The sequence below is a fragment of the Leptidea sinapis genome, chromosome 2 (assembly GCF_905404315.1).
Source record: "Leptidea sinapis chromosome 2, ilLepSina1.1, whole genome shotgun sequence".
In the NCBI taxonomy this organism is placed as follows: Eukaryota; Metazoa; Arthropoda; class Insecta; order Lepidoptera; family Pieridae; genus Leptidea; species Leptidea sinapis.
Window position 1 is genome coordinate 17,668,145 of NC_066266.1, and position 22,660 is coordinate 17,690,804.

The 22,660-nt window shown below is 36.0% G+C and overlaps 1 protein-coding gene across 1 annotated transcript; it reads left to right on the top strand.

Annotated features, from left to right (window-relative positions):
* The first annotated feature begins 970 nt into the window (after positions 1-970).
* Positions 971-18,142, top strand: LOC126973237 (probable galactose-1-phosphate uridylyltransferase). Its single transcript, XM_050820434.1, has 8 exons — positions 971-989; positions 2,465-2,667; positions 9,433-9,560; positions 10,353-10,430; positions 11,875-12,027; positions 14,393-14,468; positions 15,939-16,158; positions 17,911-18,142. Exons 1-8 carry the CDS (start codon positions 971-973, stop codon positions 18,117-18,119), a joined length of 1,086 nt encoding a protein of 361 aa, XP_050676391.1. The 3' UTR covers positions 18,120-18,142.
* The last annotated feature ends 4,518 nt before the right edge of the window (positions 18,143-22,660 follow it).

A 22,660-nucleotide genomic window follows, 5' to 3' on the forward strand; every position in this document is an offset into this window, starting at 1 on the left:
ACGGGGAGAATTCTGAAGAGCTGTTTGACCAAATATATGCTGCTGAATTCCACCTTCGCTGATATGTGGCGTTCACAGCGCCGTTTTCAAGGAATCTTCTTCCACGTATAACCAAGCTATGGAATGAGCTTCCTTGTGAGTTCTTCATGGTCGGCAAAATAGATGGGAAGAGACCTCGTGGAAGCAGTCCAACACGATGGTCCGACCAGATCCGCTGCACCCTCGACTCTACGGTTCACAATACCTTTCACACTGCCAGAGACAGGAATAGATAGAGAGCGATCATACGAGAGAAAGTGATACAGAAGGGTGGTCACGACCCTCAGTACTGAGGATTACGACGCAGGGAGGAGGAACTGAATGATACAGTTAATATTTGGGGCGATACCTATAATAGACGATATTTATGGGTCATTGGTGGTTCAGTAGTAGTTATTGGCACATACATAGTAAGGTTGACTTGGCCATCCTGGCACTAAACAATCTTATTATATATGACTAATATGTATTACTTACTTGTAAGATACACTGTGTTTTTAATAAAAAAAAAGATACACTGTTTTCATGCGATGGCCAAGCCAAATTAATCTATTTATTTAAAAAATAAAATATTTTCAATGTTGATATAGTCATTGTAAAATATTGTTAGATTATGGACTGCTATGCATCATGTAATAAATTATTTGTGAATTTTTACGGGTGCTTTCCAAACCCATCGTGCTGAAACGTAACAATATTTATAATAAAAAGTTTTGTATTGCCATTGCAAGGATATTTCAGCCGAAATAATTTCAAACACGAATATGTAAAAGTTGTTAATCAGGAAACTCGCCGATCATCGACCTCAATGTCAACTCGGTACTCAACACTGACATTCGCAAAACATCGATACTAAGATAACATCACTAGTGCCACAGTTCTATTCATACAACATATTGTACGCGTGTTGTGTGTGTGTTTGTGATACAAAATGCAATTCGAAGCCACAGGTTCGTAGCTATTTATAGTCATTTGTATTAAAAGGAGGTTATAAGCGGTTGCTGCAGTTTGTCATAGATAAATATATTGAGTCATACATCAAATGTTAGTTATAATGTTAACTAGGACAATAAACAATAAAGATAACCTAAAAGAGACATTTTATAACAATTACTAACAACAAACTTATAATGATAAGTTTATTGATAACGAAAAATATACCGTTACTGTTTTCATATATTAATATTTGCTGATTTTTGTTACATTTGAAATAGATAACTATCGATCTATAGAGAACGATGACTGGTCCATATGTCATCTAGTGAATGAGTATGGCTTGTGGTGTCTGGCCGACCTGTCATCACGACAATACAGTAGTCCAAATTTGTATAATTTATATTTATTATTCTTAATTACTTTTTATGAAATTATTGATATTTAAAAACGCTTTTGGGTAGGACTTAGTATCCCGCAACAAGAATTTGAAGTTAAAAAATATTGTAATGCACCGTTTTCAAGAAATTAACAAAAAAAAATCTAACCTAAAACAGGTAAATTACCTAAATAAACACTACATGAGCGCTGACATCGCGGCGGGAGGCTAAAAACTGTCATGAAATGATATTCTTCGTAAAATATTAGGCAGACAAGGCAAAGGGTTCAAGCCCATACAGCCATAAATTGTATGAAAAACAGTGAAATGAAATATAAAAAATAGTCTGTGAGAGATTAGACGGCTTCATCAATAATTATTTTTTAGATAAAAGGAAAACATTTAAGGGTTCATTGTTCGTGTTCATCAATCCCCAAAGCTCTATCAACTACAATTTATTAAAATTGTTTAGGTTAGGTAAACCTAACCTAAACGCACGAGCCGAGCGGTCCGCGGCAGCGGCCGGCGAGTGCCAGAAACGAATTCTAGGCGTTTCCCTTTCTTTCCTCTCCATAAAAATATCCCAATCCTTAAAAATATCAGAATTTGAGGTTAGGTTTTAATATTTATAATGCTTTTTTCTCTGGAACGGTGCATTGTCTTGTAATAAGAGTGGTAGCATTATAATCGTGGCTACTTGTGGCTCTATACTATCTATACTATATATCAATTACAATATTTTTTACCTCATAATTCGTGCTACGGGATAGTAAGTTTTAACCATAGTTTTAACTTTGAACACCATTCATATATTGGATGCAGCACCTTACAACCTAATTTGTTATGTATATTAAAGCCATTGCAAATTTATTTGATTGAAAATAGTGGCCGTTGAGTTTCTTATATGTTCTTCTCACAAGCTCAACTTTTTACGAAAATATGGTAAACTCAGTAATTTAAAAGAAATATTTTTAGTGACGATTCGAAAGAGCTTAGCTTAAGCCTAATTGAATAAATCTTATTTGACTAGTGCTATATCAGTTATTATTCCTTTGGGGTTACAAGACAGTACACGCTGCGGTGATCACCTTCCGCCAGGTGACAGGTATGCAGCCTCGTTTGTCCTCCTCTTACAAATAACATTGACATCAACAGAGCACCAGCATAACCGCTACAACCCACTGAAAGACGAATGGATACTGGTTTCTCCCCACCGCTGTAAGCGACCTTGGAGTGGGCAAACGGAACAGCCTCCTGAAGAAACCCCGGATCCAAATAACCCCCTTCGAGCTGGTGCTGTCAGAGCAAATGGACAGGTATTAAGGAAACTATGTCATTTATTTATTTTATTATGAGAAAACACAGTAACAGTTGTACATAGACATAATATATAATAGTATAAGTACAGAAGTCTCACTCCGCAAAATCAATTAAAGAAATAGGAACTCTTGCGGTCATACAATAAGGTGTAATTCAGCGCTACTAACCTACATTTTTATTCACCTAGAAATTGCCTCTCTTTCTATCGCGTGACTCTTACCTCTTCTGACGACATTAGGGTTGTCTTTTTTACCTGAAACTAGGTACGTACCTAGTATAAGATCATCTTAGAAAAATGACTCAGTTTTTTCTTAATATAAATAGGTATGTAATAGTAATTTATTCAAATTCAAATTCAAATATTTTTATTCAAAATAGGATGTGACATCACTTATTGAAAATCAAAAAACTACCACCCATTCCAAAATGAATGCCTCAGACCTGAGAAGAATGGGCGCAACAAACTCAGCGGGCTTTTTTTATCGAATCAATATGTTTACAAAGTAATATTGTACAATTAAACTTATTATTTAATATAATAAAATCAATTTTATTTCGTTGTCTAACCAACATTAGTTGCAGATAGTAATGTATGCGTTGGAAGACAACGACATAGTCAAACCTACTTAGTATATAGGAAACAAATAGGTAGCTATCATGAATGGTAATCTCATTAAAATAATAAGCACTTTAAATTAATAATAATAGAGAAATATACCAAACATGTGACGTACAATACACAGCTAGATTTAGAATCACGAACAAAAATTTTCTGAAGCAAAACACTGCCCACGCTGACCTTGCCTAGGCTTGAGTTGTGTTTCGACCGCGTTTTGAATACAACACCACGCAATGACAAAATGTTCAGTGAAAAACTGTCCAAATAACAGCATATCTGAACTTAAAAAATAATAATTAAAAAATAAAACTTATTATGCACTTTTAAAAATAGAATAATTTTATAAAATTAATGTATTGTCACCGGTCTTCGATAAATCTTCGAAGTTTGAAGTTTAAGTTAAAATGGGTCAGAATCGCGCCCAAATGAGTCGGTTACAAACAAACATACATACAGGTGAAGCTAATAAAAAGCGTTGTAAAGGGACGGAGTGTCATATTTCTAATAAATAATAATTTATAACTTAACGTTTTTTAATCATTTTGCTAAATAATTATAGTACAATTCCTAAAACAAAATGTTCTTGCCTCGTGTTCGCGTCCGAGCTTCTAATGAGCGCACAATAGGCTTTGAACATTACTGCCACGACGTAAAGTGTTAATTTGAATGAATGTTTTAATGTTATCTGTATAAGGTAATGTATACGTATATACAACGCGACTCGGACATTTTTTGACGACCTTTTAATAGACGATTGGAAGTCTAGTTGTTTATTGTACGTCAATGGATAAAAGTCAATAATTTTTGTAATTTATATTTTATAAAATTATTGGTCACGCATAAACGGGCTGTCAAACTATATGCTAGTCTATATATATAAAAATGAATTGCTGTTCGTTAGTCTCGCTAAAACTCGAGAACGGCTGGACCGATTGGGCTAATTTTCGTCTTGAATTATTTGTGGAAGTCCAGAGAAGGTTCAAAAGGTGAATAAATAGGAAAATGCTCCTAAATTAAATAAAAACAATAAATTTCTTTTTCCTTTGATGTGTCCATACATAATTTCTGCATGTAAATATGACAAAAGTTCTTCTAAATTCGATACTTTAAATATTTACTACCAAAATGTGAGAGGTCTGCGTACCAAAACTCACAACTTATATAGTAACATTTGTTGTAATAACTATGATATTATAAGCTAAAAATAGCTATTTGTGCTGCTTATATTCCTCCACCAGTAAGTAAAATAGTTCTAGACAATTTCCTAGATAATTATAATCATCTCTCCGAAAGTAATACGGTTTGTTCTCTTATTGTAGGAGACTTTAATTTAAGCTGTGTAGATTGGGCACTTGGCTGACGACGTTTCTACTCAATATCACACATCTGGTATATCTAAAACCTTAATCGACTTTTGTCATGTCAACAATTTTCACCAATATAATCGAATCAAAAATAGTCAAAATAAAATATTAGATCTTGTTTTGTTTAACAGTGAGACACCGAAGATTTCAGTGGATAGTGCAATTACAGAACTAAGCCAAATTGATCCACTTCATCCACCTCTGCTTATAAACGTTAGCTATACTAAACAAGTAGAAAAAAAGTTAGGCACAAATAAATCTATGGTTAAATATAATTATGCAAGAGCTAATTTCAAGGCAATCAACGAATACCTTAGTAATTTAAATTGGAACGGTAAGCTTTCAGCTTGTGACAGCACTGATGAGATGGTGGATGTCTTATATGACCACATCCTAACATCAATGGATCTTTACATACCTAAGATCACAATTCATAATAGTAAAAAATTTCCTCCGTGGTTCAACAAAACTTTAATCAAAAGAGTAAAAGAAAAAGAAATAGTAAGAAAAAGGTATAAAAAGTACAAAAATACGATGGACGCGATAATATTATCAGTATTGGAGAAAAGATGTGAAAGCACAACAACGAAAAAACACAATGCTATAACCCTTATATTGAATTTACTGAAGAAGCAATCGCTTCTAACTCAAAATTTTTTTGGACCTTCACAAAACGTAAAAAACAAAATGCTTCTAATTCATATCCTGCTGAAATGACAAAAGATAATACTTGTGTATTTGATGGTCAAGGTATTTGTAATCTATTTGCATCACACTTTTCATCCATATACGTTCAGCGGAATTACAATCCATATGAAAAAAATGAAATTCTAAATAACCTAAACAATATTAAATTAAATTGTCAGTGTCTATCGTCTATACAGCTTGATCGAGATGAGATAATTCAGAAACTTAAACATCTCGATCGTAATAAGGGTGCTGGACCTGATCAAATATCACCTGTGTACCTAATCAACTGTGCTGAGACACTTGCTCTACCACTACAAGTATTATTTAATAATTCATTAAAAACGGGAGTATTTCCTAAAAAGTGGAAAATTGCCAAGCTGGTACCAGTATACAAAAGTGGCGATAAAAAAAGTGTTACGAATTACAGACCAATTTCCATACCATTTGCTTGGTAAGGTATTTGAGGCCTTAATTTATTTACGACTTTATGGCTACTTGAAAAATACGTTTAGTGTTTACCAGCATGGCTTTATAAATGGAAGGTCGACTTGCACAAACTTGGTAAATTTTTCAGAATTATTAATAGACGCGGTTGATAAGAGGAAAAGAGTAGATGTTATCTACACTGATCTAAGTAAAGCATTCGATCTAGTGCCAATTTCCATCTTACTGTTGAAGTTATCTGTATATGGCATTGCTGGATCAATTTTAAATTTGTTAAATTCATACCTTACTGACAGATGTTTTTACGTAGTGGCTAATGGATTTGAATCTGTAAAATACGAAATAACATCAGGAGTACCACAAGGGTCGCATTTAGGTCCTCTCCTATTTAACATATTTATCAACGACCTTCCAAACTGCTTTAAACACTGCACACCATTTATGTTTGCTGATGACCTAAAAATTCTTAGGATAATCAATGGTCCCGATGACGTTAGCGCATTGCAGTCAGACCTAAATAGTTTATTTAGATGGTCCGAGATTAATGATATGATACTGAATAAAAATAAATGCTTTCATATAACGCTTACAAAATGCAAAAATAATATTACAACTAAATACTATTTAGATAATATGCCTCTCAGTACAGTAGATACTATTAAGGATTTGGGTGTTATATTTGATAGCAAACTTACGTTTATACCGCACATAGACTCTATTGTAAGCAGAGCCTCTAAAATTCTGGGATTTGTAATTCGCAATGGCAAAGTTTTTAGGAACTGGCGCACGAAGATGATTCTCTATAAAAGTCTCGTTGTGAGTATTTTGGAATACGGTAGTACCGTCTGGAGACCACACTACGCTTGCCATTGTCTCAGAATCGAAAGAATTCAGAAGCGTTTTCTTTATCACTTGGCTTTCTCAATTGGGAAATCTAGATCACTCGCAACATACTCTGAAAGATTTACATATTGTAATATACTAACTCTGAAACAACGTAGGGACATATTGGATTTACTTTTCTTATACAAAAGTATTAACAATATTTATGACAACTCCTTTCTGGTGTCTATGTTTAATTTTAGAGTGCCTAGATGCCCACGTAAACCTGTGAACTTATTTGAAAAACCATCTCGCAGAACTATTTTGGGGATCAATTCACCTGTGTCGCGATTATGCAAAATTATAAACGATTATAAATGCTTGGACCCATTCAGTGATTCATTGCCAAGGTTTCGCAAACATGTATTGTAAATAAATAATTTATAAGTATTCTTGATTTGTTTAATACGTTTATCTTGACTTATTTAGTAGATTTTGTTAATTTGTTAATTTCATTACATTATAGAATGGTTGTTTTATAACTAATATTTATTTTATGTAACTATCTCACACAATATAATTTAGCATGCGGTATTCACCTTAAAAGGTAATGCATTTAGTAATAAGACCCTTGTAAATTAGCATAATAATAATAATTATAAATGTATTATTGTAATTACCACTGGTGAATCTAAATAAATAAATAAATAAATTTCTATGAGAGAATTTATTAACGCACGGTTTGACAGTTCTGCTGTGAAACAATTTCATTACGACAGCAGGGCGCATATTTTACGAAGTTATTTTTGATGTTATGATATAATATTGACTAATTCATATAAAAACATTATTTTATTGAACAACTTCTGTCGGGTCAGCTAGTATATATTTTAACGGCCTTACAAATAAACGTGCTATAAAGTTATACTTGAGAATAAAACAAGAATAACCAAAATGCTTACAAATAAACTGAAAATAGTATTTTACCTACTATATCGCCACATGAGTAAGAAAAGGTACACAGGCTAAGCTTCATACAACCACGATAAACGGGTGCACTTCTCCAATGATCCGGGGCATGTGTGAGTGTCCACTGGCCGCGTGTTCTTGTTGCGTATGCGGCGAAACTAGTTATAACCGGTTGACGATCGCACAGACAGTTGACAAGAGTTAGCGCAATGCACGTATGGTTCTATTTATTGCAAGTTTAAATATTTTAACATAGAAACTGATAATATAATACTTATATTTGTATGATCCTTTTGTATAAGGGAATATTACATCACGGTATGTTTTCACCATTTTATTATTATTGAAAGGTTAAATCTATTGCATATATTGGTCGGTTGTCAGTGGCAGGCTTACAGGACAGTGGCGGCATTTTCTGCCGTTGCGGAGTACTACAAGCATGATGTTACGGTTGGTTCTCCTTAGTTGGTGAAACTATGAAGCTAAAGAGCATTTTTATATTATGTTTAACAATGACGAGCGTAACTGTGAAGCCTCTCAGAATGTTGAGTTAGTAGTCAGTAATGTTGGTAGGCCCCTCACAACATGGAACGACGATCTGGTCGGGATCACTGGAATACATTGGATGAAGGCAGCGCAGGACCGATCGTCATGGATATTGCGGCGGCATCCTGTGCCTGGTCATCTCCTTCCCTCAAATATTATACAAAGGGAACGATGGCTGGTCCATGCTTCAACTACTCAACGGGTCCTGCTCATATTGCCAGGCGACCTGTAAGAGTTAATAAATCATTGTATTTGTTGGATGCAATTACTAATTGTGACAGTAATCACGACCATCATGTTCACGAAGCATCCTTACACAAACAATGCATTTAAGCGTGAGTTAGGGAATTTTTACCAGTGGGAGGCTGCTTTGCAAAGGAAGCCGTCTAGATTATGGGTACCACAATGCCGCCTATTTCTGCTGTGAACCAGTAATGTGTAAGCATTACTGTGTTTCGGTCTAAAGGGCGCCGTAGCTAGTGAAATTACTGGGCAAATGGGACTTAACATCTTATGTCTCAAGGTGACGAGCGCAGTTGTAGTGCCGCTCAGAATTTTTGGTGTATTTTAAGAATCCTAAGCGGCACTCCATTGTAATGGGTAGGACGCATTAATTACCATCAGCTGAACACACATACAATTTGTTCTTTATTACTTTTTATGACATAAGTATTTAATATTTAAAAAGCTTTTAACTTTGAACTCAATTGCTTATATATTGGAAGCAACATCTTACCAACTAATTTATTTGAAATATTATATTGTAAAATACCCTGATTTTTTTTTAATGAAAATAAGGGACGAGACGAGCAGGACGTTCAGCTAATGGTAATTGATTCGCCCTGCCCAATACAATGTAGTGTCGCTCAGGAATCTTGTAAAACCCAAAAATTCAACACACACAGTAATGTTTACACATTACTGTTTCACGGCAGAAATAGGCGCCGTTGTGGTACCCATAATCAAGCCGGCAACCTTTGCAAAGGAGCCTTCCTGGCAAAAGATGATTGAAAACAGTGGCCGTTGAGTTTCTTGTATGTTCTTCTCACGAGATCAACTTTTTTCGAACATATGGTAGGTTCAGTAATAAAAAAAATATATTTATAGTGACTATTCAAAAGCGCTTTGTCGAAGCTTAAATTAATAAAGTTTATTTGACTTTTGGGTGTCTTCAGGCTGAAAGGATGTTGAATGATTTCAATAATTCTTAGCGGCTCTGCGTTGTAAAAGGCAGGACGTATCACTTAACTGGTGAACACCTAGTCGCGACATTTTTTCACATAATAACTCTTTGACTTTGTTGACAGAAAAACCCTCCGTATACATCGACCTACGTGTTCCCGAATGACTTCCCGGCCCTCCTGGAGCGAGTGCCTGATCCGCCGGCATCTGAACATCCATTATTCGTCTCCGCACCAGCTAAGGGCACGTGCAGGTGGGTGCACTTCGACACATTTCGGAGTAGAAGACTAGTTATTTTATGACAATCATCATTTACAGCTTAGATTATGTATATGTCGCAGGTATATTATCAAAGCCGTAATATTACAATTACACTTTTTTTTATGGAATAGGAGGACAAACGAGCTTACGGGTCACCTGTTGTTAAGTGATCACCGCCGCCCACAATCTCTTGCAACAAAAGAGGAATCACAGGAGCGTTGCCGGCCTTTAAGGAAGGTGTACGCGCTTTTTACAATTACAATTTAACTTACAATATCACTATAGTGTACCCGTGACATTACAATGTCACTAAAACCAGGCCGTTAAATTGTAAGAAATGAAGTGGATTGAAAATCTACCGTTTAATTGTAATATCACTAGTGATCCAGTGGGAGGCTCCTTTGCAAAGGATGCCGGCTAGATTATGGGTAACACAACGGGGCCTATTTCTGCCGTGAAGCAGTAATGTGTAAACATTACTGTGTTTCGGTCCGAAGGGCGCCGTACCTAGTGAAATTACTGGCCAAATGAGACTTAACATCTTATGTCTCAAGGTGACGAGCGCAATTGTAGTGCCGCTCAGAATTTTTGGGTTTTTCAAGAATCCTGAGCGGCACTGCATTGATATGAACGTCCTGCTCGTCTCGACCCTTATTTTGCACCGAACCAGATAAGAACCATGCATCATTATCCTCTATATAATCTACTATACTATAGTAAGCATTCTTCTTCATTATCGTACCCTCATTATAAAGAGTTTCATCCAATTTATCTATCGTTTCAGAGTGATGTGCTTCCATCCAGATTCTACCAAAACCATTCCATTGATGACAGTTGAAGAGATTTTAGCTGTGATACAAGAGTAAGTATTTGATAAGTATAACGTTAGTAAGTCTTAGTTGGGCAAAGCATAATACCACCATGGAACATGTTGGAACCGATTACTAATTATGACAGTAATCACGACCACCATGTTCACAAAGCATCCTTACACAAACAATGAAATCAAGCTCTAAAGGTTGATGCATCCAATATACGATAATTTATATTTATACAGTTGGAGTAGTTTTTAACTTTGAACACAATTCATATTTGGATGCAGCACCTTACATACTATTTATTTTTAAATATATTTTGTAAAATACGCTTAAAACGAATTAGTTTGTAAGGTGCTGCATCAACAGTAGAGCTCGTGAGAAGCACATGCAAGAAACCCAACGGCCACTCTTTTCAATCAAGATTTACATTTTCATCGATTTACCTGATAACCCTCACTTCTAGGATTAATACACAAATAAAATTTGATAAACAAAATTGTATGAACGATGCGGGACTCTAACCCACGACTTCCGGCGTTCCGCGCCGTTGCTCTAACCAACTGAGCTAGCCGTTCGAGTAACGCCTCGTTATAAAATCTTGTTTGCTTTGTTCAACTCTCAGGCTGTGGCTTCATGTACAGGTTCTAATTTACAGTTGATAACCTGCTCAACCCCAATATTTGCATATTAGGAAATTGACATGAGATGTCGCTCTTGTAAATCTAAACAATATGTTATGTTTTTAAAGTGATAACCCTCACTTCTAGGATTAATACACAAATAAAATTTGATAAACAAAATTTTATGAACGATGCCGGACTCAAACCCACGACCCCCGGCGTTCCGCGCCAGTGCTCTAATCAACTGAGCTAACCGTTCGAGTGACGTATCGTCATAAAATTTAGTATGTTTTCTTCAACTCTCAGGTTGTGGCAGTGTGTGTAATGTTGTTTTATTGGATTTATGTGAAATGCAATCTAATCCTTTTTGATGAAATAGAAGGACAAAATATTATAAAAAAAATTATAATGCTCGAAAAATACATTTATTTATTTACGGCGTGTAAGGATTGATGCATCTACTGTCCTTAATAACTTTATTCTTACGTACCTATTAATTTACATGTATTTCTTTGACTTACACTTAACATAATATAATGTAACTGAAATTATATTGTACTCATATCTCTAAAATTTAAATATGCAATAAAAAAAATTCATGTATCCTGATATGACGACTTTTTTCGGTTAAAAGAGCGGGGTTTCATACCACTTTTTCTCATTAAAGCTCAACTTTTCCGAAATGGCGGTAAATATAAAAAAAGGAAAACTTTTGACATTCATAAGTGTCCTTGACCTACATGAATAAAGTGATTTTGATTTGATTTAAGAATTGACCGTGTTTTTTTGTGTGTGTTTTTAACAAACCATGGAGAAAGAACGCTCTCCCTAGTTTCTCCGTAATGAACTGGTTGTATTGTTATGTCAGATGGATCAGCCAGTCTCGAGAGTTGGGTCGCCGCTACGTGTGGGTACAGATCTTCGAGAACAAGGGGGCGGTGATGGGATGCTCCAACCCTCATCCTCACTGCCAGGTGTGGGCTTCGAGCTTCCTGCCCAACGAACCCAGGGTCAAGGACAGGTAATATACATATATTAGTTCGGTCTTTTGCTTTGTTAGTTCCTGAACGAACTAGTTCGGTCTTTTAGTTTGTTAGTTCCTTATCGAACTAGTTTATTCGTTTAGTTTAATAGTTGCTTAACGAACTAGTTGGGTCCTTTAGTTCGTTAGTTCCTTAACGAACTGGTTCGGTCTTTTAGTTCGTTAGTTCCTTTCTGGAATTCCGGCTTTTCCGGTAGTTTACTAAAGAATTGCGAAGTACAGTGAACGTCCCCAGGTGCAAAATAAAACTATTATAGTTAGAGGACATAATTAGATACCTACTGACAACTAAGAGCAGAATATTTTGTACATCGAGCCTGCGCAAGATAATAATAAACTATTTTGTAATATAGTTTGCGAAATACAGAACAGTATTAGAATTCAAAAGAGGATACGTAGCACAGATTACTAATATGTAGCATCCGTAGGACTGTTACGCCCGTTCCCAATTTCCGGTCTATCTCCGGTTGTTGGCCTACTTAAGATAAAAATCGTAACTATCGTTGACTTTTCTGTACCAATAAACTTATCGACGGTAACTCACCTTATACGTATAGGATGACGTATAGCTTACCAGTGATAGAAGTTTGTATGGAAATTGCAATTCGCGTGTCCCAATATAAGGCGATAAGAATGACTTATAGGGTATATTAGGACAGCTTCAGATTATTGACAGCTATTAACTGACAGTAGACGGTAGTAATTCATCTCTAATAGAATGTCATTGCTATCTGTAGATATTCTATTGGTAACGGCCGTTAATGAACTAAGGAGCGAGAGATCCTGGCATTAGTTCGCTTAATTCGTCTGTGGGAGCGCTCTTTCGAACTAGTTCATTCACGAACTATACAAGACTGGACCGTAGCGTGCAAGAGATACAGCAAGTAGGAATGGAAAGTGAATCTATTGTTACTGTAACCAATTTTGACTGACAAGTTGTAAATAGTCAGCCACGCGTGGCATTTGCTCCAGTATTTTGAATAATATACTAGCTAACGTTGACAAATCAAATCACATAATATCGGGCTGCCAGGTGGTCGATAGAAGAATGCTTGCTGTGTATTCTAGAAACAATCGTCATCATCAGTCGGAACACGTCCACTGATGGACAAAGGCCTTCCCCAAAGATCTCCACGACGATCGGTCCTGCGCTGCCCAGTAAAAAAACAAAGTGTTTACGGTTCATTACACCAAACACAGCGGAGGTACAAACCAAGGTACTTATAAATGGCCAGAGATTGGAACTTGTGGACACTACGGTCTTCTTGGGTATCACGTTAGATAAAAATCTTCAGTGGGGTCCACATATTGCTCATCTAGCAGATAGACTCAGCTCTGCGGCATAGAAATTAGAAAGATTAGAGAGTATACGAATGTTGCGACCGCTAGATTAGTGTACTTCAGTTATTTTCACAGCATCATGACGTACGGTATATTACTATGGGGTCATGCTGCTGACATTGATATAGTGTTTGCTCTGCAAAAGAGAGCTGTTCGTGCTATATATCAGCTTGGTTATAGTCTCTCAAAGAAAAATTTAAAGAAATAAATATTAAGACTGTTCATTGTCAGTATATTTATGAAAATTTAATATACGTTCACAAAAATCGTCACCTTTTTGCTCTTACTAGTGATTTTCATTATTATAACACTAGAAATAAGGGATTGCTTGTAGCTAATTCTAGTAGGCTTCATAAGATACATAATAGCTTTAAGGGTAAATGTATACACTTCTATAAAAAAGTCCCAGCCACTGTTGCCTGGGACAGCCTGGGACTAGATTGATTATTTTATAGCGATAGAAATGACTGTACAATATTGTATATTTTTATTGAAAAGAGCGCAAAAAAAGAATGCTGGGAGAGTTTCTTGCGCCGCTTCTTCTCTCTCAGAGCGCCATTTGTTTCCGAAGCGGTAGTAGTATCTAGTAGTTATTAGAAATGACATCAAAAAGAATTCTAAAGGAATCAATTTTGAGAAAAAAAAAAAATGCCTCATCCAACGTATTTCGGCGATCTTGACCAGATCGTCGGTCCATCTTGTGGGAGGCCTACCAACACTACGTCTTCCAGTACGTGGTCGCCATTCGAGGACTTTACTGCCCCAACGACCGTCTCTGTCCGTCGATCTATGTGCCCTGCGCACTGCCATTTCAGTTTCGCAATCAATACCGAATCCGATAAGTACTTTAAATAGATTTTTGACTGTTTGTCTGTAAGTATCTCCGGGCAAAATGTAAAAACTACTGAATAGACAACATAGTGTTTTGCTTAGAATCGCGGGCAGCAGCTAGTTGTCAATTAGAAGAAAACTCGAAAGATTTTTGGTAATGACGATGTTTCAGATGCCAGAAGGAATATTACGATAAACACGGAAAAGCTATGCTGGTTGAGTATTTGGAGCAGGAATTGATTAAAAAGGTAAGCTTTTTGTATCAACACTTGCAGTTATAGAAAACTAAATAAAAAAAATTGCGTGCGTAAAATGTACACAATATGTTAGAAGTGAAAACTCCATTGTGGATAAATCTCTAAGCCGCAACATGATTTCAACCGCTTTAAAAGACATTACTATCACCGCTACCATATTTATGTTCTCCTCGTGTCTATGTAGTAATACGTAGGTCACACTAAAAGTTTTGCCTAAAAACAACATGTTTTAACCAAAATATTATGTTTATTCCTTTTCAAAATACTCTCCTTTACACTTTAAACATTTTTTCATGCGATAGAACCATTTTTTAAATCTTCATTAGCATCTGTGAGCACTATTCCACGCCAGCCCGCTTCTGCTCCGCTGTCAGTGCATGAGGGATCAAGAACGACAACAAAGTTTCCGAATTTTCAATTTTTCGTGTAAAATTTTCTGAATTTGGCTCATACCAATCCTCAATAGTCCTCGAATTGTCTCATCCGCGGGTTTGATCAATTAGCTGCTTAACAGTAGCCACATTATTTTCGTTGACGGCAGTTGAAGGCCGCCCTTCACTAAATTCACTAAATTCAACGATGCTAAAGAAGTTTACACTTCAAAAAGTAAATAGTAAGTGATAATTACTTGCCTGATGACTCTCGCTATATTTATTATATAGGATATAACAGGCAATTATTCGGCAACTATTACAAATATTAAAAAAAAAAACTTTAAACTGACGACATCAAAATTTCGGATACTTCTCGTTAGATTTTTAAAAAGTTAATGACGTAATTTTACTATTAGGTATCTAATTTGGTAACGTTCTTTCATTTCTTCCTTCCTTTTCCTCATTACTATAGGTTGTGACTCCCTCTCTGCATCAGTTTCTTCCGTACGATTTCCCTCCATCTGCTGCGATCCTTAGCTTCATGAAGAGCATTGATCTTGAGAGAATATCGTATTTGGTCGGACCATCTCGTGGGACCGCGTCCTCTGGAACGTTTGCCATCTACTTTGCCTGTCACCAACACCTGTTCAAGGTTGAGACCCTATTTACGAGCAATCTGTCCGAAGAATTCCAGCACCCTACGAAGGCATATATTGGAAAGTCTAGGTTCTACATTAAGCTCTCTTAGAATGGACACGTTCGTTAGTGCGAAAGGCGGTCCATGGAATCGGTAGCATTTTTCTCCAGCTCTAGATTTCAAAGGCGTCTATTTCAAGGTCTCCGCTCCATAACTGAATATGGAGAAAACTAGCGAAGTCACCAAGTTGGTTTTGGTTTGTCGCATGATGTTACTGTCTCTCCATATATGATGCAACTGGGACATTTCATTTTTGGCCACCCCTATATGTCTCCTTATCTCTTTTTCGCATGATCCTGTGTTAGTAATGTTAGACCCTAGGTAGACGAAGTCACTCACGATCACATTTTACGATTACATCCTGTATAATATTAAATCTCGTATTCCCAGGAGCGAATAGTTGTAGAAGACGAGCACTGGGTGGCGCTAGTGCCGTACTGGGCGTCTTGGCCATATGAGACCATGCTGCTACCGAAGAATGGATCCCCGCAGCGAATGACAGATCTAGATGAGGACCAGACCAGATCGTTGGCAGTCGTGATGAAGGAGCTGAATACCAAATATGACAACCTGTTCAACTGCAGTTTCCCGTACAGTATGGGATGGCACGGTGAGTCAATAAATCAATAGTAAATGAAATCAAATCAAAATCACTTTACTCATGTAGGTCAAGGGAATGACACTTATGAATGTGTCAAAAGTTTTCTTTTCTTTTTATATTAACCGCCACTTCGAAAAGGGTTGAGCTTTAGTGAGAAGAAGTGGCAAGAAACTCATTGCCACTCTTTTAAATCGTCATTTACAGCTTTATCGTTTTACAAATCTTTTCAATTACATACCAGTATACATATACCAGTGGGAGGCTCCTTTGTACCGGATGCCGGCCAGATTATAGGTACCACAACGGCGCCTATTTCTGTCGTAAAGTTGTAATGTGTAAGCATTACTGTGTTTCGGTTTGAAGGGCGCCGTAGCTAGTGAAATTACTGGGCAAATGAGATTTAACATCTTATGTCTCAAGGTGACAAGCGCAGTTGTAGTGTCACTCAGAACTTTTGGGTCTTTCAATGAATTTGAGCGGACCTTCATTGTATGGGCAGGGCGTATAAATTAAAGGCCGCTGAACGTCCTGCTCGTCTCGTCCTTTATTTTCATAAAAAAAAACATATTATTTAGAGTATAACCAAGTATATTTTTAACAACTGGAGTAAATGCTGCAATGTATAGATATAGCAGTCGAAGATTATTACGGTGTGTTTTATAACACACATACACACTTTTCCCCGTCGGGGTAGAAACAGACAATAGAACGCCACTTGCTTCTCTCCTTATAAACCTCATTCGCTTCCTCTACATTCAATACTCTTTTCATACATGCTCACCGGTTGCGAGTACTTCCTTCAAACCCAATTTGGTCGACAAATGTTCCACGAGGTCTCCCGCAACCGACGTGCCCTCACACACTTATACCTAGTCTTGCCATAAATACAGAAACAAAGAAAAAAAATCTATTGCAAATAACATTTATTATTTTTACAGTGTGTTACTTTAACACATAAATATAAAACAATTCAAAATATAAAAAGCTTATTCGAAGTAGTCTCCATTGTCTGCAATACAGTCCTTTAAACGTTGAGGCCAGTTAACAATAGAAGCACGCACTCTTTCCATGGGAAAATTCTTCACTGCCAATCGTACGCCTAAAACATAGGGACCTCCAAATTATCATGGCGTTTAGAGCAAGCCGTACTCTTTAAAACTGACCATAAATCATAATCCAGCGGAATTAAGATCGGGACTCGACGACGGATGATGAAGTCCATAATGTTCGTTTCCAACCAAGACTGCGTAGACCGAGCTTTATGACCCAGCGCCGAGTCTTGCTGGAAGGACCATTCTTGGTTATTGAACATGATGTTGTTAATGGGCTTCACTACCTTCTCAAGAATGGTATCGTGATACACTTGTACCGATGTTTTGATACCTTTTCCAAATTGGGAAGCTTCCTTAGAGCTTTCAGCATAATTACGGTCATTTTGTTCATTAAAATATTGTTCAATTGTAAAAAAAATATCGCAAAATATTGTACAATGTATTGGCGCAAAAATGAGAACACTCAATGAACAATCATATAAAAATTACAGATTACAATTCAAATGTAATATTTTTTTTATTTTTTATTGTAACAGTATTTATGGCCAGAGAAAGTATATTTGATAAGTCATTCATTCGCTCCACGTGTTCCAACCATTTCAGCATTCCTTTTTCGATACTTCTCAGTTCTTTCAGGCCACAGTGCACATAATTTATACGACACACATTGGTTGGTATTATTGTTGTATGTGTATTTGGTTATCTTCAGGTGCTCCGACGGGTCCCCAGCACCAAGCCGGTGACTCCCCCCATTGGCTACTACATGGAACGTATCTCCCCCCTCTGCTGCGCTCTGCCACCATCAAGAAGTTCATGGTGGGCTACGAGATGCTGGCACAGCCCCAGCGAGACCTCATACCGGAGCTGGCCGCTGATACACTGCGGAAATGTCATGCTGTGCATTACAAGCTGAGATAGAAAGATTATACAGCTTTCCTAATTATATTGTTTTATTATCCTTTCTGTGACAACGAAAACAGATTTACGGCCGTTTTTAATGACATTTATTTAAAAAATTGGTAAAGTCCATTGGTAGTATACATTTTTAAAATATTTATGAACATAATTACTAAAACAATTTGTTTATCATCAATAATTTTTACAGCTTGGTATTTATATAGACCCATTACCCATCTGAATACATAATTAATCATTTATGAGTTTATCTTAGATAACTTATACGTCTCTTGCTGTTAGATGACCGATAAAAACAGGCCAGGTTTATTAAATTAATGTGCGTGATAAGCTTCGTCTTACACTCGCGTTTTGTATAACACTTTGCTTTAGTGTTCGTGAACCAGTGGCAGGCTCTTTTCCACAGGATGCCGGTTAGATTATGGGTACCACAACGGCGCCATTTACTGCCGTGAAGCAGTAATGTGTAAGAATTACTGTGTTTCGGTCTGAAGGGCGCCGTAGCTAGTGAAATTACTGGGCAAATGAGACTTAACGTCTTATCTCTCAGGGTGACGAGTGCTATAGTAGTGCCGCTCAGAACTTTTATGGTTTTTCGAGAATCCTGAGCAGCACTGCATTGTAATTGGCAGGGTATCACTTATCACCAGCTGAACGTCCTGCTCGTCTCATCCCTTATTTTCATAAAAAAAATTACTCAAACTATAGGTTACTTCTAAACTCTATTTTTTCCTACGTTTTCACAGCTGTCATAGCCTATCTAGACGTATAAATGATCTAAAGAATTTATTTAAACAACTGGGTTTTGTGGAATTCAAACATCATGGTAAATCAATGTTTATTTTAGGCGTAGTTTGTATGTCGCATAGACTTATAGATATTGACGTACAATAAACAACTAGATACACAAACATGCTCAAAAATTGTCTGCAGTTCACTTGTGTTTCGACCGCGCTTTGAATACAACGCCACGCAATGACAAAGTGTTAATTGAAAAAAACTGTCCAAATAACAGCTTATCCAAACTTAAAAAAGATGGAGTGTCGTATTTTAGGTAAGTATATACATCGTTCGTACATTTCAATTGCTAAACCAAAATGTTCTTGTCTCGTGTTCGCGTCCGAGCTTCTAATGAGCGTATACAATAGACTTTGACCATTACTGCCACGAATTAAGGTGTTAATTTGAATGAATGTTTTAATGTCATCTGTATTACTTAATGTATACTTATATACAAGGCCACGCGGTAATTTTTGATGACCTTTTAATAGGGGTATAAATGAACAAAGTGTGCTAAACCATTACTTCACGTGTCCCGTTGTTGATCCATCGACGTACTTTTACGGCCGTTCCCAATATACTATTGATAGGGATAAATTACTACCTTCTCCTGTCAGTAATAAGCTGTCAATAATCTGTAGCTGTCCCAATATGCCCCATATCTTATCGCCCTATGTTGGGACGCGTGAATTGCAATTTTCATACAAATTTCTATCGCTGGTAAGCTATACGTCGTCTCATTGACACACAGCGTGTACGGATAAGGTGAGTTACCGTCGATAAGTGTATTGGGACAGAAAAGTCAACGATAGTTACGATTTTTATCTCAAGTAAAAGATATACTGAAAATTAAGGAATGGCCGTAAGACATTTGCAAATTATAATATATTTGCCACAATTACACTTAGAACTTATTTTTTTTTAATTTAACCATAAAAATGGAGAACTGCAATCGCTAAGGAGTAAGTTTCTTTTTTTATAGGACATTTCGTTATTTATTTATTTACTTACATTCTATAATAGTTCAAATAAAAAGATCATATATTAATTACGCTGTAAAGAAGCCGATTCATAAAAAAATTTGATTATAAACGTCCTTCATATATTTAGGGGTTATTTATTTATAATATGCAGTAGGAAAACCGAAAGTTCTAGTGCGGAAAAGAATAAATTTGCGCACTCTGAACACACATGGAAAAATATACTTTTTGGACAAATGTATTGAAATATCTTTATTGAACTTGAAATTTTAAAATAATTGTCTACATTAATTACTTATAATTATACTATAACTGGCGTATATACAAACAACCCATTCAAGAGCGAAGAAAACAAACAGTTCTACTGCGAAAAATAATAAATAACCGCACTCTAAGACACACATGTAAAAATATATTTTTGTGGCAAATGTAATAAAAATATCTTTATTGAACTTGATATTTTAAATAATTGTCTACATTAATTAGTTGTAATTATACTATAACTAGCGTATATACAAACAACGCATACAAGAGCGAACAAACCAAATATCACTAGTGCGGAAAAGAATAAATTTCCGCACACTAAACACACGTGGAAATATCTTTATTGAACTTGAAATAATTTTCTACATTAATTAGTGGTAATTATAAACTAATACTAGCGTATATAAGAACAAAACGTTCAAACGAGAACATCTCTAAGGGTGATACAGAAATATAGAAAAGGAAAGCTAATTTATTGTCACTTTTTCGATTTTGAACGACAAGTTCAACAGTTCCCCCCGCTTGACATTACCTTCTTAGTATATAGAATAATAAACCACTAGCTAACGCACACATTGACAAAAAAGGGCGATAGTGAATTAGATATTTGTGTTAGAAAAAGGCAGAATAGAAATTTGAGAATTAAGTTTAATAATAGCTTAATGTTCAATGGTAAACTTAAAGCATTATTTAAATTTATCGATTCACTTATGAATCTGATATCTGTATATACAGGGTGGTCCACCTAAACCGGTCAGTATGGGGATTTTAAAATATACAAGAGATAGAAGAATATCTTCTAAGGAACCACGATATCAATTTTAGAGAAAACAGAAACTGCATTTATAGATTTGCAAAAAAAAAATATACACGACTCGGGAATCGAACCCGGTCATATTGGAAAAAAAAAGACATATTGTTTTATTGCCACATTGATAGTGTACGTTGTAAGAAGTGATTGTTTCTATGAAATTTTGTGTCTGAAATCAAAACGTTCACGTTCCATTTTCAAATAACAGCAAAAACATAGTTTTACTGGTACACAGACATTTAGCGTTCATTTTTTAAAATTGAAGTTCGGTAATCTTAGAAGTTCACATTCCATTTTCAAATAACAGCAAAATAAAATCTTTTTACTGGTATACCCAGACAACATGACGATTGGTTATTGCCTACATTTTTTAACGAGTAAAACCGACAACTTACATGAAACAATATCAAATAAAGCAATTTCTTTTAATTTTAGACATAAGGTTTCATAGCCACAATCACTCCTTACAACGTACACTATCAATATGGCTATAAAACAAAAATGTCTTTTTTTTTCCAAAATGACCGGGTTCGATTCCCGAGCCGTGTATAATTTTTTTTTAAATCTATGAATGCAGTTTTTGTTTTCTCTAAAATCGATATCGTGGTTCCTCAGAAGATATTCTTCTATCTCTTATATATTCTGAAATCCCCATACTGACCGGTTTGGGTGGGCCACCCTGTATATTCCCCTATCCTCCGACGAGTATGGTACTCATTTGAAGACAATGTTGGCGGCGTTTATCCCGTGGCAGATCTCCACGCTCGGCTGAAAGAAGGGCGCCCGTGAAGTCAGCTCGATGTCCGGGTAGGGCTCGCTCTTGTTAGGAGACAGCGGACGAGTTTGCTGAAATAAAACAAATCAAATCAAATCACAATCAATTTATTCATGTAGGTCACGGAAATGACACTTATTCCTTATACAAATTATTTAAGTTTTCTTTAGTGTTAATTCCGCCAATATTTGTTTTTAAAACAATTCGACACGTGTTTCGCCTCTACACGAGGCATCCTCAGGACGTGTTGTCTCGCCAAAATCTGGCACAGTCTCGTGCCAGATTGTTTTAAAAACAAATATTGGCGGAATTAACACTAAAGAAAACTTAAATAATTTGTATAATTATGGATTTCCGCAAAGTAACGGCTAATTCAATAAATTTTCTTTACTTATTCCTCGTAAAGGGTTGAGCTAATGAGAAGAAGTAGCAAGAAACTCACTGCCACTCTTTTAAATCAAAATTTACATTTTCATCGTATTACAAATCATTTCAATTACAATATAACATGTAAAGTGATGCAACAAACATACTCTTACGTCAAACAGTCAGTGCCTTACACGTGTAAGTCAAAAAAGTAAATGTAAATTAATACAATACAAAAGTTATTGAGTACAGTTGCTGCATCATTCACACACACTGTAAATAAATAAAGGTATTCTGTGAGCATTTTATAAGGCTATTTGTGTGTAATTACACCTAACGCCACCTGTTATTGGGTAGCTGAAATAGTACATAGTAAAATACATAGTACCTAATCACTCGCCACTAGATGCCGTTAAGTGTCACAATGTAATTTGCGACTAATCTAGAAATATAGGTAAAGGCAAAAAAAAAAACTTATTTGGCCCTTGCAACATCCTGAAAAAACCATCATGGCCCTAATGTGACTTTTTAAAGTTTGGAGACTGGTGTTTAATGAGATAAGTATCAA